The sequence below is a fragment of the Punica granatum genome, chromosome 2, assembly GCF_007655135.1.
Source record: "Punica granatum isolate Tunisia-2019 chromosome 2, ASM765513v2, whole genome shotgun sequence".
NCBI classification, from domain to species: domain Eukaryota; kingdom Viridiplantae; phylum Streptophyta; class Magnoliopsida; order Myrtales; family Lythraceae; genus Punica; species Punica granatum.
The window spans coordinates 1,583,707-1,608,852 of record NC_045128.1 but is presented as its reverse complement, the minus strand read 5'-3'; the positions used below and the strand labels follow the sequence as shown (position 1 = coordinate 1,608,852).

At 39.8% G+C, this 25,146-nt stretch overlaps 4 protein-coding genes across 4 annotated transcripts; 3 read left to right on the top strand and 1 right to left on the bottom strand.

Moving 5' to 3' along the window:
* Positions 1-872: 872 nt before the first annotated feature.
* Positions 873-3,561, top strand: LOC116195547 (guanine nucleotide-binding protein subunit gamma 2). Its single transcript, XM_031524799.1, has 4 exons — positions 873-1,356; positions 3,024-3,076; positions 3,168-3,212; positions 3,299-3,561. The coding sequence occupies exons 1-4, from the start codon at positions 1,216-1,218 to the stop codon at positions 3,381-3,383; spliced, it is 324 nt and encodes a 107-aa protein (XP_031380659.1). The 5' UTR covers positions 873-1,215; the 3' UTR covers positions 3,384-3,561.
* A 19-nt stretch (positions 3,562-3,580) lies between these two features.
* LOC116195545 (ADP-ribosylation factor-like protein 5) lies at positions 3,581-5,671 on the bottom strand. The gene is made up of 3 exons (XM_031524797.1): positions 5,459-5,671; positions 5,058-5,280; positions 3,581-4,152 (listed from the first exon to the last, which is right to left on the bottom strand). The coding sequence occupies exons 2-3, from the start codon at positions 5,247-5,249 to the stop codon at positions 3,793-3,795; spliced, it is 552 nt and encodes a 183-aa protein (XP_031380657.1). The 5' UTR covers positions 5,250-5,280; positions 5,459-5,671; the 3' UTR covers positions 3,581-3,792.
* Positions 5,672-7,160: 1,489 nt separating this feature from the next.
* On the top strand, positions 7,161-11,061 carry LOC116196147 (pyruvate kinase isozyme A, chloroplastic). Its single transcript, XM_031525728.1, has 6 exons — positions 7,161-7,943; positions 8,231-8,321; positions 8,433-8,626; positions 9,145-9,266; positions 9,355-9,833; positions 10,378-11,061. The coding sequence occupies exons 1-6, from the start codon at positions 7,380-7,382 to the stop codon at positions 10,677-10,679; spliced, it is 1,752 nt and encodes a 583-aa protein (XP_031381588.1). The 5' UTR covers positions 7,161-7,379; the 3' UTR covers positions 10,680-11,061.
* A 4,280-nt stretch (positions 11,062-15,341) lies between these two features.
* On the top strand, positions 15,342-17,672 carry LOC116197848. Its single transcript, XM_031528102.1, has 3 exons — positions 15,342-16,473; positions 16,611-16,800; positions 16,901-17,672. The coding sequence occupies exons 1-3, from the start codon at positions 16,072-16,074 to the stop codon at positions 17,467-17,469; spliced, it is 1,161 nt and encodes a 386-aa protein (XP_031383962.1). The 5' UTR covers positions 15,342-16,071; the 3' UTR covers positions 17,470-17,672.
* The last annotated feature ends 7,474 nt before the right edge of the window (positions 17,673-25,146 follow it).

The following is a 25,146-nucleotide window of genomic DNA, read 5'->3' as shown; positions in this document are numbered from 1 at the left end:
GAAGATATAATTATATATTATGAAAAAATGCTATGCAAAGGGGAAAAGCAAAAAGAGCCAATAAGAGATTGATGTTTAAATTTGAATATTTTTCGGCTATAGAGGCGGCTAATGAACCCAATACAAAGATAAGAAATTAAATGAAATAAAGGGAAATATAATTTTCATCAATGAGAATTAAACTCAATCCTTCTTAATTTCAAATCGACGTCTTGATCACTACACTAATACCCATTCTTTCACTAAATTTGAATTTTATGCATTCGAATCAGATCATACTTTCATATTCCATATGTATCTTGCCATGGATAGAGGGTGCTTTCCTAATAGAGGTATTTGGTGCGTGATGTAATTAATTACACGGCTATCGGTCGCGGGCATCTTGTACAATTTTATGAGGTATCAATAAAAGAGCACTACTTGGCCCCAAAAAAAAAAGAGCACTACTCGTGGAGCAAAAAGAAAATTCACGACAAAAAACTTGATATATAGTACTATTCGTCAAAAGATTACCAAAATTACACGACTAACAATGCTATACGAAGTAATTATTTCATATACCTTAGCCTACTGTGTCGTCATTATATCAACAATTAAGAATCACGTAAAGATGTTTCATCGTCATTGTAGAAATGGAGCAGTTGATTCGAAACAAGAATTTGCTCCAACTGAGGATGGACAAAAACCAGAACAAGCGCGCGTGAGGTTTGGGGACGGTGGGAAATCGTAAAAACCAGAACAGAGAAATCCCATAAAGACAAATGTGAAGGAAGAAAAGAAAAAGAAAGAGAAAATGGAAAATGGAGGAAGAAAAGCCACAGAAAGAAAGAGGGAAACCAAAAGAGAACCAGCTTTCACTCATCTCTTGCCCCCCCACACTACCAAAGGGGAAACGACTGCTTTTTTTTTTTTTTTTTTTTTTTTTTCCCAAGGGAGCTCTCCATTGAGATTAAGCAGAGAAGAGAAAGAGCCCCTCTCCTTCTCTGTCTCTCCCTCTCTCTCTCTACCCTTCACTTGTACAGAAACAGATCTCTCTTTTATCTGGTGTAAAGTTTCGATCTTTTGTGAGTTCGTCTGCAATGAGTGTTTTGGAGAATTGTGGGTACTCCTCAAAATTTCGGCTTTCGTGATGGGTGTTTGTCCCTGAAATCCCCTTCCCTGTTTCTTGCCTTTCCCTTTTTGGGTTCGAAAATTTGGGATTTTAAGGCTGTCTGGATGATGGAAATGGGAGCTGCTGAGGTCTCTGAAGCCTCCCCGCTGGCGAGGCTGCAGTCGATGGGAGTGTCGGACACACGCGGGAAGCACCGCGTGCAAGCCGAGCTGAAGCGGCTCGAGCAGGAAGCTCGATCCTTGGAGGTTGGTTTATGGTTTTTAGTTACAGTTCTAATCAATTTTGTGCTCTGCTTTGGTTTGTCTTCTTGAGATTACTTGATGCAAAGCTTATTTGGTGATTAGCATGTTGTCTTTCGATGCAATTTCGAGTTCTTTTACTGGAAGAGTATGATCTTTAACCCCGTCTTGGCATATGTTTGATGTTCTGATCGAGAGAGAGCGAGAGGGGGGGAGTCTTAATCATGGTGGCTAAGCTGATTTGCCTCTTTCTTTTCATCGGTGCATTGAGTCATAGCTAACCTGATTAGATCACTGGGTAGGCTGGTACCTGTGCTGTTGCTTCAAAAGTTAAAGGTCGTGTTAGTAGTCACTGATCACCTGGGCCCTTTATCGAATTTGGCCATTCAATATGCAATATGAGATTTGGGAACTGCACGTTTTTCAAGGATTAGTCATGTACGATTGTTATCTAAATTGCCTGACATAGTAACTGGCAAGATGGACTGATCAACTTGAGCAATTAGGGGTAGGTGTCTCTGAGTTGTTCTAGTCTTCAATAACAAGCGTTTACCCTTGATATTTGTAGACTTTTCCATTAAGGTGATACGCTTGTCCTTCCAGAGTCCCCTTTTATCAGCAGATGGAAGGCTTGGACACTCCCATCATAAATGGCCACGTTAAATATCTCGATTTCCCTTGGTTGGTTACTGTTTCTGGTACTTGAGTTGGATTCTTTAGTTGCTAAGTACTAAACATGGCGCATATATTCATGTCCTTTTGAACCGAGGAGAGTTTATTCCCTTGCAACTTGACTTTTGATTAAATAGATAGGCACTCTGGCTTCACGACATTTGTTTTGGGTTGTTATAGATTTTTGTCCATATAATAAATCCATTTGCTACATTAATTTGGCTGGATAACTTAATCCATGTGAGACTATTTAGTATGTCAAGGTAAGCACTATTGCTGGATGATGACAATTTGATTTGATTATGTCTGAACCATTTCCATTTCTTTCTTTCCCTTCTGAGAGGAACTTTGTGTGAGAATATTTGACAGTTTTTGATTGTCTGCATGAAATCTCAATATGGTGATCCATGCATGCTGTGCAAGACAAAATCTGAATGAGGAAGGGGATCTGATACATCTTCCTGTTTCAGAAAACATTGTTCTGTTCAATGTGTATAAATAGATCTCATGGGCCATCTTTGTTGTAACGTTGTGATCTTATATATGGACTCTTGGACGTAGGATCCGCGGATCATGATATATCTCTATTGTAACCAGAAATCAACTCTTTCTGAAACATCATAAAGTTTATAGACAGTTCAATGAAGTGCTGAATTGGTGAACATTACTTAAGTAAGGTCATGTTTGGTGCAAAATAATGGAAACATCTTTGAATCCATTCGATTTCTATTTCGTGCTTTGGTACCAAACATAGCCTAAGCATTTTATTTGTGGTGTTGATTATGCAAAAAAAAAAAAAAAGGTTCCCGAAACAAAGGGCAGATACTTTTTTATGTATCTCTAGCATTTAGGTGCAAGTCTCGAATGTTTATATTCATCAAATGTATTGACTTTCTTCAGCTATTGTTTCAACTACTTTTTTCTTTTACCGACTTGGAAAAATTCTCGATGCTTTTCACGTGTCGACAAGACATTACAACTTAGCTAATTGTTATCTGCAGGAAGAGCTAGATCAACTCGAAAAGATGGATGCGGCCTCAGTCTCATGTAAAGAGTAAGACATTACAACTTGTCTATGTTTATTCATGCGAAATTTCCTATACAATCATCTCATGACTAATTCATTCTCTCTTTAACCATGGTAGAATGCTCAATAACGTTGAAACGATACCAGATCCGCTACTCTCAGCGTAATACTCTCCTTCCCTGACACTCCCACGTTTCTTTTATCAAGAATCTGCAAATGTCCCTGAATTGCGCGGTTCTTTTTCTACAGGACTGTCGGCCCTCTTAATCCGATGTGGGACCGATGGTTTGAGGGCCCACAAGAGGCACAAGGTTGCAGCTGCTTGATAATGTGATAGAGGAGGAGGCCCTTGCTAATTCTGGACAGCCAATACATAAGAAGAGGATTGAACTAACAAGATTATGCTACGACGGAGAAACCCTCTGTGATGGCAATTGTGTAGTGCGACGAATTTTGGAGTGGATTATTATTCGAAATGTTTAATCAATCGCTTGCTTGCTATTTCTTCGAGAGTGACTTTGCAGAACAGCCTCCTCAAAAGAGCATGTATTTCATATAAATATGATCGCACACAAAAGGTACGAAATGAAATGAGAAGATAATATGCAGATTTGACGGATGACTTAACTCCTCATGAGACACAAGTTACATCACGAAATCTTTATCCGTTCCGAAAGTAATACATGAAAGATAAAGGAAAAAGTGTGAGTTTGGCAAAGCAGTAATTTGGTTTTCTCATCCAATCACGAGGGTGCCTTCCCGGTCACACGTTGCGCAATCCACCCAAGACCATTGTATAGCCCTTCTCCTGTTAGGGCACAACAAGCTTGTATGTGCCAGTCATGGTTCTTGATGCTGTGGAGGGAGAGGGCATCGGTGATCTCCGCTGGGGTCATAGCGTCCTTCAAGTCCTGCTTATTTGCATAGACAAGCACTACCGATTGCTGCAGATCATCGTGCCCGAGCAACCTGAATATCTCATCTTTCATTATGGAAATCCTAGCCCGATCAGTGCTGTCTATGACAACAATGATGGCATGTGTTCCCCTATAGTAAGTTGCCCATGATGTCCTCAACCTTTCTTGCCCGCCGAGGTCCCAAACCTGATACAGCAAAGGTGGAGGAATTAGACCAACTATACATTGCCCAGAAAGAATGCTATGAATTAAGCATAACAAACACGAGAGCAACAACAATCACACTCTTGCAGCACCCACATTTTCATAACAACTGCTAGCAGCAAAGGAGGAATATGCTTACTCAGTATCTACGCCTCGTGTGTGGGAAAATATAGCAAAACGGCTAAAGTAAAACGTTTAAGCATGAACCTATACAACAAACCAAATAAACTAATATCTTGTGTATAAAATACTGGAATCACAGAAAACTTGTTCCAATTTTAATTCCGTGGACCAAGATATAAAGCACTCTAGGTAAAAAATTTGCAGTTAACCATGTTATATTTCTGGCCCAAAAAAAAAATGTTATACTTACAGCTGTAGCACTAAAATGCATTTTTCCGAAAGCTACTGCATCGTAATCTGACACAATTGCGCAGATGAAAATATTAAATAGTGCATTCGAGATTTTGACTAAACAGCTATCAGGTGAAAATCTTCCCAAGCTTCATCTAATTAAGAGCATTGTTGTGCAATACAAAATGAAATACAGCGCAAAGCATATATATTTTTACGTTGTATCCCACAAAAATCCTGCATATTGTACATGAGCTGGTGACTGTTTCCAAGCTAAATCCACTTTATGACAAATCTTCCAATATATTAACAAACCAATGCATTCATTACATACAAACACATATATACTCAACAGAAAGCAATTTAGCTCCAGCTGTTGATGCCTCTAAAGGTATTAGGTGATTACTCGTATTGACTGCACTTAAGACTATTGCAGCTAAACGTCTTTATTGAACCACCACCTAATAACTACTCCAACACAACTAATCAACATAACAGAACATGTCACCAGAAGAGAGTTTAATAGGCCGCACCTCGAACCGAATGTTTTTGTACACGACCTCTTCTACGTTGCTGCCGACAGTCGGGTGGGTAGTGACCACCTCCCCGAGATGCAACTTGTAAAGGGTAGTGGTCTTCCCAGCATTATCTAACCCCACAACCACGATCTTGTACTCCTTCGCAGGAAACAGCATGAACCAGAACCTCGATACAAACGCCCCCATCGCTCAATTAAACAATCAGAACGTCCAAACCCTAACAATATACCAACAAGATAACAGGGGAAATTGGTCAAATTGCGAACCGATCAGCAAGAACCCAGCAGAGCAACTAATCTGCTAATCAAATCCTTGAATATGGGTTCACTAAACCGACAAAATCCTAAAACTTAGAATCTTTTTCACCGGAAGAGAGAGAGAGAGAGAGGAGGAACCTGATTGATGCAGGTGACGAAATCACACGAGAACGAGAAGCTGCAACTGGATGATGATTACTCGGCGGGTAGAGATTGCGAGAGAGGATCGTTTCTGTTGGAGCTGGAGCTTCTGCTAATTCGGGCCTTCAGTGATTGAGGATCGATCAAGGGGGGAGAGAGAGATTGTATGGCGTTTCTCTGTGTTTCTTTTTCTTATTGGGGAAGAAGACGGAAGAATAAAGGGAAGCAACAGGAGACGAGTGGTGGGATGAGACCGGATCGTGGACGCCACGTAGGAACTCACCGGGCCCACCTGCAGTCTGACGTGGACCTCCCGGCCTGCCATCCTGTATTCAATTAATTAGTAATACAAACTGAAGCCTTAGCACAGTAACACAAGTTGTCGAAACCTAGTACTCCGTTTGGTTTCAAAGTCGCGATTTAAAATTTTAACTTTAACTTTAACTCAATACACTACACAACAAAATATATTTTTCCAAAGTCAAATTGATGGGCCCCATATATTATTAAATATACAATCACATACACTACCCAATACACTACACAACAAAACTGATGGGGTCCACAGGCCCTATATTTTTTTGTCTTTTTCCATAATCAAAATCAAAGTTACAAATTCAAAATTTTAATTCTGAAATCAAACGCACTGTAGATGTCTTGAGATTTATATGCCATTTATTTCGATTTATTATTTCTTATGTTTGTAATGTGGGAGGGACTCTCCTTAAGATTGGAAAAACAATATATTGTATGGACTGTGTCTATGGTCCTTGGTCTATTGATTTTTCAGAGTTTATACACTAAAAAAAGTTGTCGTGAAATACATTTCAGAAGACTATCCAATGTGACTATTTTATGTTAGTTTGCTGAAGAAGCGACCAATACAAGAATCAGATTAGTTAAATGAATTTTTGTTTTTAGTACATCGAAGAACGAATTTTCGCATGATAAGACACCTTACTTGGAAGTTGAAAGACATGCTGTCTCATTAAAAAGAAAAAATTATTTGATAATTGAAATTTCAACTTCAAACTTTCTATTTTTCTTGGAAGGGAAAAGATCCTACTCGCCATAAAAGCATGAAACACGGGTATAGAAAACTTGATGGGCAACCAAAAAATGGTAAGACTTGGCCAGAGGAAACATGAGAAAATGTTTTTCCGGAAAGGAATTGATTAGGGGTGGGCAGTTAGAAGAAACATATGGAGAAGAGACATCCCACACGAATATCCTTTTATGGGCCCAAATTTAGCATGCTTTATTTTTTTTTTTTCCATTTCAGAAAACCATTTCTCAAGAACCCAAAATCTCTCGCAAAAATCTTGGTTAATAAAAGTCAAACCAAACAATCTAAAAATAAACAACATTTCTACGTCCCAAAATAACACCTCACATTGACACAAATTAGAACCTCCACCGCTTCATGTTCATAAAGATAAATACAAAAGAATCTCATAGTTGAAAGGAAGACATACTTGCGTAAAAAAAAAGGCATACATCAATCGGTGTCATCTCATATCTTTCTTAAGACTAAAAACGAAACATACTTTGGTAATTAAAAATTGGAGAACATATTTTTTAGGTTTCCACGGAAAACATAAAAGTGATAAAACTGAAAACATTTTTCTAAAATAACGTTGGCATACCAAACAGTGACTGGATTCTGTTTTTGTCCGTCAGACATCACTTTGGCACTTTTTCGGGTCGGACGAGACGACATCTCCGAAGCTTACAGCTCTCTCCCTCTCTCTCTCTCTCTCTCTCTGTCTCTCTTCGTGATATCCGCCCGCCTCCAGAAGGCTCCCTCGTTTCGACCTCCATTAAAATCTTCTTCATTTCTTCACTTCACTTCCCCCCACCCCCATCAAGAACAAAGCTCTCCCAATCCCAATTTCCTCCGCCGCCGGAAGCCGCCGACATGTCCCAGTCCCTCCACCTCCTCTCCCGCTCCCCCCACCTCTCCTTCCCCTCCCTCTCCTCCTCCCCCAAGCCATCCCTCTCCGCCTCCCCCCGCCGAATCCCCGCCCCCTCCAGCTACCCCGGCAGCGGCGCCCTCTCCATTAGAGCCTCGATCTCCGACTCCCCCAACCCCCATGTCCTCGTATCCGACAATGGAACCGGATCCGCCAGGGCAGCTCCTGCCGCGGCCGACTCTGCGGCGTCTGCTGCGATCGAGGTCGACGCCGTCACGGAGGCGGAGCTGAAGGAGAACGGGTTCCGGAGCACGAGGCGGACTAAGCTGGTGTGCACCATCGGGCCCACCACTTGCGGGTCGGAGCAGCTGGAGGCGCTGGCCGTCGGGGGGATGAACGTCGCCAGGATCAACATGTGCCACGGGACCCGCGAGTGGCACAAGCGCGTCATCGAGCGCGTGAGGAAGCTGAACGAGGAGAAGGGCTATGCCGTAGCCATCATGATGGACACTGAGGGCAGCGAGATTCACATGGGAGATCTCGGCGGCGCTTCCTCTGTTAAAGCCGAGGTAAAAGCTTTGGCCTTTTGCCCGAAATTTTCTGTCTTTTTGGTTCGGAGAAGTTCATGTATTTCAATTTCTAGCTCAATCCTCGTTTTCCCGCGAACTGCTTTTAGCTGATTAATGGATTTGGGGATTTTGCAAACAGCTCAGGGGATCTTATTAAGAGCAGTTAATAATTCTGTCGATGTATAGAGTTGGAATGTTCTTGTTTCTCGAAAATTGGTAGCATAGTGCAGTATGTGCCTTATCTTATGGAAGTCGAAGTTTTCAACTAGTTTGCTCATTTCGTTCAGGATGGTGAGATATGGACTTTCAGTGTCAGAGCTTTTGATTCGACTCTCCCAGAACGGACCATCAGTGTGAATTATGATGGTTTTGCCGAAGGTAGAAACATAGGAATCTTGTCCTTGGATATACTTTATTTATTCGAGAAAACCTATAACGGTTATTTTGGTCTTGATATTTGTGTTTTTGGGAACGTGTGATGTATCAAAGATGTGAAAGTGGGGGATGACCTCCTGGTAGATGGCGGGATGGTGAGGTTTGAAGTGATCGAGAAGATCGGTCCAGATGTTAAATGCCGCTGTACAGACCCAGGATTGTTGCTTCCACGGGCTAACTTGACTTTCTGGAGGAATGGGAGTCTTGTTCGGGAACGAAATGCTATGCTCCCCACAATTTCTTCTAAGGTTCATTTGCCGTCTCTGCATTACATTCCTTCTTTCTGTGTTTACTGGTTAGCCGTACTAGTCTTCACATACCAGCTCCAGCTGTTCATGATTGGTCTTATCGAGTTCTTGATTTCAAATGAGAATTGAGGTACATGTTCATCTTATGGGAAAACATCGGCATTGGTGGTGAGATTGGGTGGTTGATTACAACGATATGCCTGGAACTTGATAAGCTAAAAGAGAAATTGCTATTGAAAGTATGAGGATGTGTAGGGGTTCTTATTGGAGCTCGGGGTGTTCGGCATGTCGGCAGGCTGTTGCGAGTTTTTCGTAAATACAAAGAATTACTTGCTGAAAGAAAAGGAAAATGTATTAAGATATCCGGATCAATGGTGAGTGAATGAGGTGCCCTCAAGGATTTGTTAATGCGGACTCCAAATATTAATGAAGAATTGTCTATACAGTAAAATTTTTGACGGCACTATCCAATGAGGGCAACAAAAGACTTATTGCCTATGCTCCGTTGTTTTGTTTAGGATTGGTTGGATATCGATTTTGGCATTGCTGAGAAGGTTGATTTTATTGCGATATCTTTCGTCAAGTCCGCTGAAGTCATAAATCATCTCAAAAGTTACATTGCAGCGCGAACTCCTCATGGGTAGGAAAATTAAATCCAAGTTCAGTTCTGTCAGTTAATTATGTTGTGGTACCCAACCTGTAGATTTACATTATAATTGGTTATGCAGAGATATTTCTGTCATAGCAAAGATAGAGAGCATTGACTCGTTGAAGAACTTGGAAGAAATCGTTCAAGCCTCAGATGGAGCAATGGTTGCCCGGGGAGATCTTGGTGCTCAGATTCCACTTGAACAGGTCCCATCCGCTCAACAGAAGATAGTTCAGGTCTGCAGACAGCTGAACAAGCCAGTGATCGTTGCCTCTCAGCTGCTGGAGTCCATGATTGAGTATCCCACTCCGACTAGAGCTGAAGTAGCTGACGTTTCCGAAGCTGTAAGGCAGAGGGCTGATGCTCTGATGCTCTCTGGTGAGTCTGCAATGGGTCAGTACCCGGACAAGGCACTGACAGTGTTGAGGAGCGTCAGTCTGAGGATTGAGAAATGGTGGAGGGAAGAGAAGCGCCATGAGGCTATGGAACTCCCGCCTGTAGGATCTTCTTTCTCAGACAGTATTTCTGAGGAAATTTGCATCTCTGCTGCAAAAATGGGTGAGTCTAGATCTTTTGCACGTTGCTTTATATTGCAGGGGATTTTTTCCAGGGATGTGTGGCAAATTCAGTCTTACTGACATTTTTTGCTCTCAACTTGTTTTGTCCATTACATACTCGGGGTTTTCGCATAACTGCACATTAGGAGGTCGAAAGACATAGATATGCTTCTTCAGTAGCTTATATAAGCTTTTCCATGCATCGATGCAGTTAGGCCAGTTTTGGCAATGAGGAAATGTTTTCTACTCTTCCATTACAAGACTCAGTCCAGCATGTTCCTTTAGTGCAACTCAATTAGTTCTTTTCATTTAAGTTTGAGAAAATTTATAAGTTGGAACATTTTCGAAATTCCGCCAAACCAAGCTAAACAAAACAGGACTAGTTTCCGTGTAACGTTTGAGATGCTAACACAGAAAATCTTTTTCCGGCAGCAAATATTGGTGTTATTTGCTACCATCTTGACTCTTATCAAGGCTATGTTCCGTTCATGTCCTGCACATTATTGATCTTGCTTTTTGGTGCCCCATCCTCTTGAATCTTGCAGCCAATAACCTAGGAGTGGATGCACTGTTTGTCTACACAAATTCAGGCCACATGGCATCTCTCCTGTCTCGGTGCCGACCTGACTGCCCGATCTTCGCCTTCACGACATCTCCCTCAGTAAGGAGACGCCTCAACCTTCAGTGGGGCCTGATCCCATTCCGCCTGAGCTTCTCTGATGACATGGAGAGCAACCTGAACAAGACCTTCTCTCTCCTCAAGGCCAGAGGCATGGTCAAGTCGGGCGACCTCGTGATCGCCGTATCAGATATGTTGCAGTCAATTCAGGTCATGAATGTTCCGTGAGGAAAGACAAGGGCTGCATGGTGTTTCAGGTATCATACATTGGAAATTCACGAGGTTACCTTAATTTATGCAACTTTCGATATTCAATGCCACTGTTCACCAGCTGGGTCATAACAGTGAGAAACTATTCGAGGAGTATGATGTAACATCATGATCGGGTTTGGAGGGACTCGGTGTTTCTACATCTGTGATGTTAGATAGAGGTCGAGGTCTCTGCAAATCCACACCTAAGTGGGAGCTGTACCGGTTTTCTTCTCTCCCCTTCGTTATTATTAGTCCTTTTGTTCAATGCATAATGTAGACCCTTAAACTGAACAATAAATTTTCTGGTTATAACAAAGCGATCGTATTTGCTTCTTTGAAGCTACAATATTTCGCACTATGAACATCGATAACCAAGGAAATGAGTTGTGATGATCATTTATCTATTTTTCAGCCGAACCATACCCAATATGGTTTTGATGCGTTGCAATGATTTATTTGCCTCTTGCAATCTGGATGCGGGATGTCGGTCTTACATTGATAGAGGGTGCATCATGCAATTCTTCCATATATCAGAGGCAATCCTAGGATATGCATGAACATGCCCGAGTCCCGAGCATGCCCAAAATCATCTCTTGTCGATTTGCAATCAAGGTTCTTTTCGGGAAAGATTCAAGAGTGCATTAGCATGAAGGCACAGTCGGATGCGTTACGAGGTAGGCTGAATCGATCACAATCATCTCGATTTCTTCAGAATATGGAGGCCCAGAAAGTCTATGGTAGGGCCCAAGGTTGGGACCTGTCAATTATATTCTGGGCCCACAATGACGTCCAATTTGACAAGTTCAAGTGAGATTATCATCCGAATTTTTGCTCAGTTAAAAAACGAAACATGTGATGTATTAGTGTTCATGGCATTATCAGTACAGCAGCAATGTATGTAGGCCCACTCTTCTCATTAGTGTGGACTGCTTCAGCCCGATAAATTAACCATCCATCATTTCCTTTCATCAGATGGTCATTCATAACAATTTGGTGCCTTACCCTACTAACACGTCCGGGGACCACAACCACTCCACTCCGGTGCACGGTACGAAAATCGAAACTCGAAAGTCCCAACTCTTGAACAGCATGCCTTTCAACATCGTCACTGTAGAACGGATCGTTAGTATGTACGTACTAGAAAAGTATTGACATCGATCTGATTTCCTGTGCAATTCTTACGTATTTTCAAACCGGATCAATCTGCCCGCACGATTGTATTAACCATAACTCTCCTGCACACTTGATTACGAGGAGCTAATTCAGATATAAGTGTCTTGGCCCTCGGGCTTTTCTTATGATTATGTGATTATCGATCGTGCTATTGAAATTGACGGATATGATTAATTTTCTCTTTCTCCTATGAGCTAGATTATCTAGGACCCCACCACACCATTCGCTTATACCCTACCATTTTGAGCACTCCCAAACTTTATGTCCCCATCGACCATCATTTCATGTTCATAAACAAGAACGATGGAACTTTTTGCTGTCGAGGCGCCAACTTTAAAGCTTTTGGCATAATAGATAAGACGAAATAGGTAAAATCCCCTCAAACATGTCGGAGCGCCTTTCAAATGGCCTCTCTCGCACGAATTGCGTCCGCAAAATCAATCCAAAGCATACCGTAAAGTGCAATGTTTGCTTGCCGATGGATTTATATGTCGTTTTAGAAAGGATGCTGCCGGAAACAATTTAAATCGACACAATAAAAATTAACAACCTCTCACCGTATGTTTGTGCGTCAAAATGAGTTTCCTCTCTGAAATACAAGTAACACATTGGGTTAAAAAGTGTACGTACATTTAGGTAAACTACTTGTAATTTCTCAAGTAAATAACTTGATCACAAGGAACTTGCTTTTTTACTTACATAATTTACTTAAACATATATAAAATAAATTACTTGAAATATTTTCATAAATTATGTTACGGGTTAATTGTACCGGTGGTCCAAAAGGTTTCATGAATTTTTCATGTTGGTCCAAAATATTTTTTTGGTAACTTGCTGGTACATTAAATTTTAAAACCGTTTCGATATTGTACATTCCGTCATTTGTGTTTGACGCCGTTTCTACTCAAAACTTTTTAAAATTGCAAAACGACCCAAAATTTTATAATTTTTCAAAATGTACCCTACATTCTCTCTCTCTTCCTTCTCGACTTTCTCTCTCTTCTGCAAGTTCTCTCTCTCTCTTCATCCTCCTTGGTCGCACCGCCGTTGACTCCGACTCCGACTTCGATCTCATTGCGGAGCTCCTCGTCCTAATCATCAGCAGCAGCTCCTTCCTCCACGCTCGTTGCATTGTTCTTCTCCCTCGCCTCCCTCGCTTCACACGAGCCGTTCTCAACAAGCAGCGGATCGAGTTGAATCCTCACCAGGACGAGCTGGCTCGGCGGGGAGAGCTTTGACTGGGGTGAATGGCATCAGAAGTAGTCCAAATCCACCTCGAACACAGTCAAGGTCGAGTCAGCAGCCCTCATCTTGCCCAGCAAGACCTTCTCGCAATCCTCCCCGAAATCGAGGAACCCATCGATCGGGAGCAACTCCCACTCATCAAGATCCATGTTTTCCGGTGCAGAGGTGATCAAGGGTAATGATTAAGCAGTTGGGTCAGCAGGGGAGGGCAAATATAGGGCCGGAAAGGTTGAAACTTGGGGGCAGATCGGGACTTGAACGGGAGAAGAGGAGGAAGAGAGCGAGAGAGAACTTGCAGAAGAGAGAAAAAGTCGAGAAGGAAGAGAGAGAGAATGTGGGGTATATTTTGAAAAATTATAAAACTTTGAGTCGTTTTGCAATTTTAAAAAGTTTGGTGTAGAAACGACGTCAAACACAGATGACGTGATGTACTATATTGAAATGGTTTTGAAACTTAATATACCAATTAGTTACCAAAAAAATATTTTAAATCAACCTAAAACATTCATCAAACCCTTTGGATGATTGGTGCAATTAACCCTTATGTTACGCACAGGCATTGTAACTAAAATGTAATGTAGAATTTTCAATAAATCCTTGATAAAACTAGATTGTTGTTTTATTTCAAGGTAATTAAGCCTTTCAATCTAGTCTTTTTTAGGAAAAATCTCCACTAATCTAGAAAAATTAGCTTTACATGATGAAGAAGATTGCATAATATATTTTAAGAATTTATGAATGAAAAAGGAAACCCCTCAAATGTAGCTTTGGGGAAGATAAAGGAGGACAAATAAAGAATGTATGATTCCTGCGAATTGGGTTTTGCAAGATTAAGATGAAAGGACTAAAGTAATTAATGAAGGTAGGCCCTAATTAATTATGCCATTCTTGAAGTTTGCCCCTTAAAAAACAAAGGGGGAATTCTTAAAGTTTGCGAACTTTGCAAAAGTCGAATTAAAAAAGCAAATCATATATCTCATCTCACCTCATATATATTAAATCAAAAGGCATTCGAGTCACCAAAAGAAAAATTACAATCACCATGTCCCCAAAAAGCTCTCTCAAAAGAGGCAAAGAATGATGAATTTCAAAGAGGAATCAATTACTCATCCTAAGAGACATTATCAAAAGACTATATAAGCTGGCACCGAAATGAAACACCATCCACAGTATCATATATATATATATATATATATATTGCACACGAACCGAGCATGCTGATTCACCTTATATATTGGTTTTAAGTGAAAAGGATATTGGACTGGGATCGGATTGTAATCCTCGCGATTTTGATTGATGCAAGTTCCAAACTCGGTATCGGGTAAAACATTTATTCAAATGAGTACTTTACATAGTATTATTCTCGAAATGGAGCCATAGGACCGGTCAAGACGGAAGAGTAATGAGGATTGGGATATATATTCTGAATTTTAGAATTTTATGAGTAAATGGTCAACTCATCAACATTATTTAAAATTTAAAAAGAAAATGGAATTTCAAGGAAATAGACAAGTAATGGGATATCATATATGAAATTTAGCATAACAAGACATCGTAGAATAAAAGAATAAAAAAATATTTACAAATTCATAGGCCAATGACATGGTACCATCGGTTCACGGTTGATGAAAAATGTCACCATGGTGTGATGGTTTGAAAGTGAAATTCAACAGAATCATAATTAATTATGTATATTTCGTGCTACCAATTTTAGATTTTTTGGTTGGATCAGTAATTATGTTTTGAGGTGAAACTACAAAGTGTTATCGACGAAGTGTTACCGAGATATTGATTGAAACTAACTCCCGCCTATGCGTTGGTTTGTCAATTACTCCCTTTTTTTTTCTTTTTTTTTCTTTTTTTGCGGTAGTATAGGGGGGCAGTGCCCATTACAAGAGTAAAATAACTACGAGTTAACAAGTCAAGGTATCAAAGGCTCAATAATATCGCAAAATATTAGCGGACCAAAACCGAGTGGAGGGCACTGACAAAAGTGAGTCCATATAGGCAACTGGAGTGCATTCCAAGACTAGCCAATTGCTCCCCGCGAATTTTTTTGGATATAAACTCTAATATTCGAGAGTTTAATTAAATTCCGACTAATTCATAATAGTTTTAACACATCGAACAGGTAAGGCACTGCCAAGTAAGCTCACAACAGGACAAAATGTGGTCCGACATGGCATGATCCGAGTCAGCTGCGAGAAGACGTCTCGTCTCCCTCCTATAAAAAGCGCTCCATCCATTTTCACGGATTTCCTGCACAGACAGACTTCACTCTCAAAAGTGGAAACAGAGAATAACTCTGAGCAGAAAATTTATCTTCTTTAAAAAAAAAAAAAGACATCCTAAAGCAGAAGATAAGCCCTTCATTTCCTCGCCGGCGACGGTAATTGGCCAGCGGAACGATAATTCAGGCGAAACTCTGCTCCCTCTGCACACGCAATGTCCGCATCTCTGATCATCGCCGTCACGCCTCCCTCGATAACCCCTAAGCTAAAGCAATCTCCTCTCTCCCTCCCTCACTCTTCCCCTCTCTCTCTCTCTCCCCGTAGATTGCCTATAAAGTTAATTCAATCTTAATTCCCTGAGCAAGTAGAGCAATTTGATGCGAGAATTGCAATCGACGCAACTACATTTGCTTGATTTATGAAGATTTTTGCTTTGATCGGCCGTTGGGAAGAGGAAATGGTCGTGAATCTGTTGGCGAGGAGAGACTGACATGACGTCCACTGTAATTTTCATGCAATTCCGGCTTTGAGTGCTCCATCTCTGCGTGGTCATGGCGTTAAGGAGGGATTGTGTTTTTGCTCGTGCATGCGAGCGGTAGAGCCTGTGGGTTTTGAGGTACAATCCAATCGGCAGTGGTAATGGATTCGAACTGACGGCTAAGTTCTTCGTTAGAAAGTGTGAAGGATCGAGAGAAGAGAGGCGTTTGATCTCCTCTGTCATGCCTCCGATGAAGATCCAGCCGATCGGCTTCGATCCTCGGTCACGGCAAGAGCCATTCCGAGCTAACTCGGCGAAACCTGCTCCGAAGTCGCGGCTCAAGAGGCTCTTCGACCGGCCGTTCCCGAGCGTCCTCAGGATATCATCCGCCGCAGAGAAGCCTGTGGTCGACACGCAGATCAGCACAGACGGTGAAATATTCGAGCCGAGCTCGGTCTGCTTGGCTAAGATGGTCCAGAACTTCATCGAGGACAGCAACGAGAAGCAGTCAGCGGCCAAGTGCGTCCGCAACCGCTGCAATTGCTTCAACGGGAACGGGAACGACAGCTCGGACGACGAGTTCGACGGCTTCGGCGAACCGGCTGGCCTCGGGTCTTCCGGAGATGCCTGCGATGCTCTCAAGGTGAGGAGAGGAGGTGTGGGTCGGTTTGCATTTTTTTTTTTCTGGGTGAAATTTTGTCGTCTGGTTGTTCTGTTCAGATTAAATTTGAAAATCTGAAGGCTCCTCTGAATCGGAGCTTTCCTTTTCCATGGCATTAGGGATTGGTTCCATGTGCAACTGTCGCGGAGAGGAACCTGCTAGCAGACACTGCAACCATCGTCGAGAAAAACAAAAGCCTGAAGAGGAAGGACGATCTGAGGAAGATCGTCACTGAGAGTCTCTCATCCCTCGGCTATGATTCCTCCATCTGCAAATCCAAATGGGACAAATCTTCCTCTTTCCCTGCCGGTACTCCCTCCCTCTCTGTCTCCCTTCTCCATTGTAGAGTTCTTCCAGACTCGACTCAATCAACTGAACTTGCTATTGGTGATGAACTGTTGATTCCCAGGCGAGTACGAGTACATAGACGTGATCGTGCAGGGCGAGCGGTTGCTGATCGACGTCGACTTCCGGTCGGAGTTCGAGATTGCGAGGTCGACGGGGGCATACAGAGCGATCCTCCAGTCGCTGCCGTACATATTCGTTGGCAAAGCCGATCGCCTCTCTCAGATAGTGAGGATCGTGTCGGAGGCGGCGAAGCAGAACTTGAAGAAGAAGGGGATGCACATCCCCCCGTGGAGGAAGGCCGAGTACATGCAGGCCAAATGGCTCTCTTCCTACACCAGAGCCGCCGCCGCCACGGCTTTTGTGGGCGTTTCGGAGCCCCGGTCCGCCGAGACCCGGCCTGGGGAGGACTCGTCGGAGGGTGATGGAGGGGATTTCGAGCTGATTTTCGGGAAGGAGACGCCCACGGTTTCGCCGTCTGAGCCCGGCGACGGCAAGAGGAATTCGCCGGAGTGGGTCGACGTGGCAATTGTGGTGCAGACGTGGCAGCCGCCGGCGGTGAAGCCGAAGGGTGTCGAGAAGGGGGCCAGGGTAGTCCCCGGGTTAGCGTCGCTTCTTCGGGAGAGGCCCTGACAACAAATTTTGCAATATTTGTTTAAAAACTTTCTTTTTTTCCTCCTTTTACCGCGAAGATAATATATCATAATAATATATATAAAAAATTCAAAATAGTGATGTCGATAACTATATGCACATATAATATGAGAAAATGTCGGGAAATTGTAAATTTTCTTTTTATAATCCCTTTTGGCAGTAAATTTTTCATTTCACTCTTACATTTTCGTTCGTGTCCCATTAGCCCATGGATAACATGTTTTAATTCACAAAATCCAAATCCCAACTTTCGGAATCGACTCATTGAGATGGCTTCCTCTTTATAAACCCGACTCACTCGATAATCTACGATGGAGTCAATCAAAGTCATTGGTAAGTATCAGAACTGAACATAATACGTGAAGCCAATCAAAGCCGTAGGTAAGTATTAGAAGTGAACATAATTCACCATAATTAATTGTTTTAATTGTTCAAATTCACTAAGTCTGCCAAATAATGTCCCCTTAATTTAGAGGATTGTAATAGGAGCATCTAGAATATATATATATATACATTATACATATATATTAGTTTATTCAACTCGTGCATTGCGCGGATTTCATGAAAAAAAATTATAAAGTTTAAACATGATAATAATAATTGATTTGAATTTAAAGCCTATATTAGCATGTAAAAAGTTATGCAGTAAATTCAAATTTATAATAAAAGAATATATATTAAATATATGAAGGAATTCATGTAGTAGATACATCATTCAAACTATCAAATTAATTTCTAAGAAAAATTGATCTAAAATTTGAATACTTTTAGATAAGATCGTTAGTTTTATTTTATGAAAGAATAAGAATCTAGAATCTATTAAAACTTTTAAATTTTATTATTTGCTTGTATGTCTTCATTATAACTGATATTCCATGTATTAAATTTTATAAATTTGCACATTTTTGGATAAAATGATCTAGTCACTTGGATTTGAGTTTTACTTAATTAAGCTTTCATGAGATTAGCTGTAATGCCTAAATTTTTTCAAAATTAATTTTAAATTTATACAGGTATACCTAATTACTTATTTCTTAAAATGATGAATATATTTATTTGTTAACGATATGATAATAAGTGATTGAAATATTTTTCATATATTTTTTAATATTTTCTTTATAATATATATAGTATATTACATATGAATTAGTAAGGATTTAGCCAATTTACCATAATATTATTTTGACATTTTATTTTCTATTCATATTTAATGTATTGATTATAACTTTATATATATATATATATATATATAGTTGTTGCCGCAAATTACATAAAAATAAATAAAAATCAGAGCCCCTAGGAATCTCTTCGTGAAATACTGAGTATATTATTGTACAATAAATTTATGGTGGGCAAATGATCTATCTGGGGAAAGAGGACCATCACATTTAGTTTATAATTATTTATATTTTTTTTGTGAAATATTTACTTTAATTTTGATATTGATTTTGATATTATTATTATTATTCATAAAGTTTATTTTGGGCTGCAGAGGAGCAGGTTTCTGAAAAGAGAACAAAGCCAAAGCACTTGTGGCCTTTTCCTCTTTATTAATTGATGAACATTTGGATTTGTTTTCTCCTCTTTTTAGGATGCCTACCTCTTCTCAATTTACAATTTTCAATGTGTCTCTCTAACTACTGACTTGGTCCAATTATACAGATCGATTGACGATGATTCTCTAAGGAGATATATTTATCGCTCTTCTAGAATTCACATAAATCCAATCTTTGCTCGATCAGGTCAACTGACGGGATCAAATTTCTCTAAACACTTTGAGTTTAGATTCGATTCATTAAAACGAGTGTAGATATGAGGATACTTTTACTCATCCACGTTAATTCCTACATGGGCCTCTCAAACTAATAGATCAGTTCATTAGTCAACTCCCAACGTAATTGAAGGTTTAAATTGTAAAGGAAAGGCAAGGCATCCTCTTTACTAGGCTTTTATAAAATTTTCAAGTTTCTAGTTATTAAAGTAAGGTATCACATATATGCTTACCTTGTTATCTAAGAGAGGGGCATATGAAATTTGGTCGTGTTTCGGATTAACTCGTGTGATCTTCTAAGTTCCATGACTTTCTCTACTACATCGAGTAGACTATAAACGGCATCATTCCATATGTTGTTGGTAGATCACGTAGACATCTTCATTCTACTCGTAAATATATATAGATGTGATAGAATAAACACACACACACATACATATATATATATATATATATATATGTGATATAAATGCATAACGTACCTAATGACTTTCGAAAAGCGGGTAAAAGAGAGGTGTCCTGATCCAGATTGATGAAGTGGGTATGGGAATTGGTCTCAAGAAATCTCAAAGGCCAAACGCGAACGTTTGTCATGTGGGGCCTACTCATTTTTTTCCTTGTTCTGATCATATTCGTCCCTTGTGGGGTTGCCTTGATTTAATAATGAGTTCCTCCTTTTCTTGCACAAAGCGAATAATTAAAGCCATTTATTTTAATTTCACGGAAGTTTGAGAGAATGATATAAATTAATATAGTACATTTCATGAAAGCCACCTCTCACCCACTCTTGTCTCTCTCTTGCTTCTCTCTCTAATAATGTGAGTGTGTGAAGTCTTTTGGAGTTTGGGAAAAGAGAAACAATAGTGAAATTGTAGGGGGGAAATGGAACATTAGAGAAAGAGAGAAGTAGACGAGACAATCCAATCTCATTAATTCACATCATTTAGCGTTTATTTTTCTTAAATAAAATTTTATATTCAAATTTTATAAATAAAAAAATTAATTATTTGGAGAATTTCATCTTATAGTGGATCGAGTATATTCAAATTTACATTAGTCGGAGTCTATTGAATTTTTTAATACAAGATGGTAAATATCGAAAGAAAATAGACGATAAGTCTACCATGGTCGTACTGTTGGCATATTCTTGTTTGCTGCATGATTGAGTTAGTCTTCGGAGTGTTAAGATTAGGATTGGTATGGGGACCAAATACATTATAAGTTTTACCTGCATAGTGCAATACGTGATGAATCGATCAACAAATAGCATTGGATACATCTAACCTTGAAAGTTAGTTCTCAACAAAGCATCTAGAAACCGAGTTCCGTATGCATGTGGGCGGTCCAAAACCTAGCTATGTTAAAATCCGAGGAACCTGCCCTCAGGAGTGTCATTTCAGTTATAATGCCGGGGTGTATTGTCCTAAGAACATCGTATAGGACCGCTAGGATGTGCCTGCACGAGCAGGACACACCAAGTTGAATAGCCAGGGAAACAAGGGACCCAAAGATATGTAACATTTGCCATTGCCTTCCTAACTATTCATCTCGGCATGTCCCACAATATCGACTTATTGCACTCCCACACAGTACATCAGAAATAAAGGAACTATTACAAACAAGTATACGGCTGACCATAGTTACATATTGACAGATATTATTATTTACTGATACAGTAAATATTATCAAACGACATGCTTGCTTGTTACATTAATATTGTCCACATTGGGAATTAAGGGCCAATTTTCTGATAAACTGTAAGAGGAACTTATGGTCACACATTGAATACTATAAATTTTCTCTTTATTTTTCCCTTCTATCGAAAAAAAAAAGTCCCTTGAGAAACTCTGGCGAACTCCCCCTGCAATCAAACTGATCGTAATATATATATATATATATATATATAATAATTGGTGATTTATTGATGGGCCTATATGTATCGGTGATGGGGCCTAGCATGAGACCCATTAGGCTAATTAATTAGATTTTCTGTAAGGTTTTGGACAAGAATGGGATGATAGGAAATTCCACGACAGTCCATTTAAAGAACCATTCATGGCTCTTTCGATCGGGTACGATTTGATTAATGCGGGGCGCACTCCCAATGGCCCGATGGTCCCGAGAGGCTTGGATGGATGGTATACATCACATGAAGTTATGACGAGTTTTGGTTGGAGTGGGTGTCCGGACCTGAGGATTTGAGCTCGACTTCACGACAATCAATTCCTAGTACCTATCGATTCCCTAGCTCCTTGAGGCTGACCTTTTTACCCCCTTAATATGGTATACGACTTAATTTGTCACGTCCCATGAACATTCGGGTCTGTCTCTCCCCGTTTGGAATGCTAATATATAATCCACTTCATTCGCTGCTCACCACATTTTCCACATTGAAAATTTCATATTAATTAGCAACTTAGTAAATGAAATTCATATAAATTTGAAAGGATTATTGTGAGTATCCATTCCCTCTAATGACACCAAATTGAAGCAGGACAATAATACATATACATATACATATACATATATATATATATATATATATAATGAAACGCATCCAAGGAATAAACTATTTATATAGATTGTAAATTAGGATTAAGATCAATATAATTATTGTGTATAAATCTCATAAAGTAGTTAAAATATAACTAGGTTCACATGAGTGCTAGCTACCTGCTAAATTATAAATGTGTGGGCGATGGTGGGAAGCTAATTTCCCAACTACCATGAAAGCAGATAGGAGCCCTCTTGAGTTAATTGGTCCGTTAGGCATCCAAATCAGAAGAGCATAAGAAAGCACAAATATAGTTAGTTAATTAATTAATTAATTAACACATAAGTGTATTTAATATTATATGTACACATATATAATAATATTGGTGTAGATCACTAGGAGGGAATATTCATTAGGTGACAATGGTCGGATCCATAAAGATAAAAATATGACTGGAATAAACACATAAAGAAAACATAAGCTTTATCTTAAAGCATTTTTGATTGCCATACTTTGGATTCATCGTCGAACCGTGGTTTTGGCTGATCGAAGCCGGAAAGTATTTATACCATTGGTGGATTTGTATATGCCACCCAGAGGAACTACACCAAATGAAGAGGATCGCAGACTCACACTTCAAAATCACAATTATTTCTTTGCGATTACATTTTAACTAGTGATTGAATTAAATGTCGCGTGGCACTTGAGGATCAAAAGAAAAAATAGATATCCTTTGAGTCGATTGTTGTTGGCAACTGTGTAGGACAAGTTTAAGCTAAAATATAAGCCCAAGTTGATTTCGAGAATACTATTCGAGTCCACTAGTTGATTAGCTGCGATTACATAACTAAAACATTATTTTACCAAATAATTAAACGTCATGTCTCCATCAAAGGAACTATATATCATTTAGGGAAAATTAAAATATCCGCAAGAAATTGCATGATTGTGCTTATTAAAAAGAAAATTGCATGATTGTTAGGGAGACTATTGATCATTTTTTTTTGTACAATATGTTGATCACTTTAGGGTGCCCAATTTAATGAAACTAGGTGCGGGCCAGCGCTAATTAACGAAATTTTATTTAATTGATATTTATGAAGAAATATTTTAATTTATGCGGAGAACTTCTTTTTCTTAAGAAGAATGTTAGAAATATTTATTCATGAATTGATGAAATCTTTTACTTTTTCAAAAAAATATTTAATGTTTATTTGCTATTCTAGAGTTTTTTTTTCCTATTTTTCAGTATAACTATTAAGAATAGTCATAACGTCATTAATGTTATTAAATGTTCTGAGCAGTTGAACAGACTATTAAATATGAGCTGAGATATTCAAAGAAAGGCATCGTGACCTTCCTTGTATCGCTCTCCAGGTTTTACAATTATATTAGGTGTAGCACCATAACTTGCTCGAAGACATGAAAAATTAATGAAATGTAATTTATTAACATTTATGGGGAACTTTTTTATTTATTGAGAGAATTCATTTTTAAAGATTGTTTTAATATTTATTCACGAATGAAGAAATTTTTATTATAATGGATGATATATAATGTTCATGCGCAAATCGATTTCTTTGATCTTAATTTTTAGTGTGAAAGTTAAGAATCATCATCACTTCTTTAATGATATCAAATTCTCCTAACAAAAAAAAAAGACAATTAACTACAAAATGAGATCTTCAAAGGGTAGTATTGCAACGCATGTCAGTTTAAGTCCGTTCCCACTTATAATAATGTAGAATTGTGGCTGAAACCTCAACTTAACGTTAGAGGTATGTTGTATTGAATTATATAGTGCCTATACATGATATGTTTAAGGAAAACAATAAATACAATTAATTACATGATTATAATACGGTATCTATATAAGGAATTCTAGGATTTCAATCGGTATTTCCTCTATTACTCCCCCGCAAGCTTGACGAGGACTCCTCCACGTGAAGCTTGGACCGAATAATAGAAAAGCGTGCAGAAGATAACCCTTTGGTAAGATCGTCAGCAAGCTGATCATCGGAATCGATAAACTGAATATGAAGTTGGCCGCGCATAAAACGTTCTCGAACAAAGTGATAATCTATCTCTATATGCTTTGTTCGGGCATGGAAGACAGGATTCGCCGTTAGATAAATGGCGGAGATATTATCACACCAAAGGGTCGGAGTTTGGTGATGGGAAAAACCCAACTCCTGAAGCAGCAACTGGAGCCAAATTATCTCTGCAGTGGCATTAGCAAGGCTTTTATATTCAGACTCTGTGCTGGAGCGAACCACCGTCCGTTGTTTCTTTGAGCTCCAAGAAATCAGATTAGATCCAAGGAAAATAATGAAGCCACTAACAAACCGCCGATCATCGGGATTCCCGGCCCAGTCAGCATCAGAGTAACCATGAAGCGCTATAATAGATCCCGGTCGAAGATGAAGCCCATAAGTGATAGTACCTTTGAGGTACCGAAGAATCCTCTTTACTACAAGCCAGTGAGTCATAGAGGGATTATGCATGAATTGGCAGACCTGGTTAACAGCATAAGCAATGTCTGGTCTAGTGAGAGACAAATATTGTAGACTGCCAACGACACTGCGGTAGAGGAAGGGATCTTCAAATGGGTGACCATCGTGAAGAGACAGTCGAGAGCCAACAGCAACCGGTGAACTGATGGGCTTGCAATCAGGCATGGATGTCCGAACAAGGATGTCATGAATATACTTGGACTGTGTAAGATAGAGTCCTGTAGAGTCGGACCTGGCTTCTATGCCTAAGAAGAAGTGAAGTGGACCGAGATCTTTCATAGCAAATTCTTTATGCAACGCTGCCAAGATAGACTGAAAAGGAGATCCCGGAGTCCCGGTTAAGATGATGTCATCAACATAAACTAGGAGGAATATAACATAAGTGGAATGCCGGAGGATGAAGAGAGAAGAATCAGCCTTCGAATCACGAGATTCGAGCTTAAAAAGGAAGTTGCTCAGACATTGGAACAATGCACACGGAGCTTGCTTAAGGCCATAAAGAGAGCGTTTGAGACGACATACATGATGTGGCCAAGAGGGGTCAATGAACCCCGGAGGTTGCGACATATAGACTTCTTCGGAAAGGTGCCCGTGAAGAAAGGCGTTCTTCACATCAAGTTGTCGAACAGGCCATTGCAAGGAGATGGCAATGGAAAGAATAGTGCGAATATTGACAGGTTTGATTACTGGACTGAAAGTCTCCTCGTAATCAACATCTTCTCTTTGATTAAAGCCCTTAGCCACCAAGCGTGCTTTATAGCGATCGATCGTTCCATCTGCCTTTTATTTGATCCGATACACCCACTTGCAACCAACGACATTCTGAGTAGAGGACGGTGGAACTAAATCCCAAGTGTTATTTAGAAGCAAGGCTTGAT

Bases quoted from the DNA above. Each gene is read 5' to 3' on its own strand.
- LOC116195547 (XM_031524799.1), top strand. From the start codon at position 1,216: ATGATGGAAATGGGAGCTGCTGAGGTCTCTGAAGCCTCCCCGCTGGCG. The intron at 1,357-3,023 runs GTTGGTTTATGG...TGTTATCTGCAG, and splicing joins AGGAAGCTCGATCCTTGGAG to GAAGAGCTAGATCAACTCGA. The intron at 3,213-3,298 runs GTAATACTCTCC...CTTTTTCTACAG, and splicing joins CCAGATCCGCTACTCTCAGC to GACTGTCGGCCCTCTTAATC.
- LOC116195545 (XM_031524797.1), bottom strand. From the start codon at position 5,249: ATGGGGGCGTTTGTATCGAGGTTCTGGTTCATGCTGTTTCCTGCGAAG. The intron at 4,153-5,057 runs GTGCGGCCTATT...TTGCTGTATCAG, and splicing joins ACAAAAACATTCGGTTCGAG to GTTTGGGACCTCGGCGGGCA.
- LOC116196147 (XM_031525728.1), top strand. From the start codon at position 7,380: ATGTCCCAGTCCCTCCACCTCCTCTCCCGCTCCCCCCACCTCTCCTTC. The intron at 8,627-9,144 runs GTTCATTTGCCG...TGTTTTGTTTAG, and splicing joins TCCCCACAATTTCTTCTAAG to GATTGGTTGGATATCGATTT. The intron at 9,267-9,354 runs GTAGGAAAATTA...TTGGTTATGCAG, and splicing joins GCAGCGCGAACTCCTCATGG to AGATATTTCTGTCATAGCAA.
- LOC116197848 (XM_031528102.1), top strand. From the start codon at position 16,072: ATGCCTCCGATGAAGATCCAGCCGATCGGCTTCGATCCTCGGTCACGG. The intron at 16,474-16,610 runs GTGAGGAGAGGA...CCATGGCATTAG, and splicing joins ATGCCTGCGATGCTCTCAAG to GGATTGGTTCCATGTGCAAC. The intron at 16,801-16,900 runs GTACTCCCTCCC...GTTGATTCCCAG, and splicing joins ATCTTCCTCTTTCCCTGCCG to GCGAGTACGAGTACATAGAC.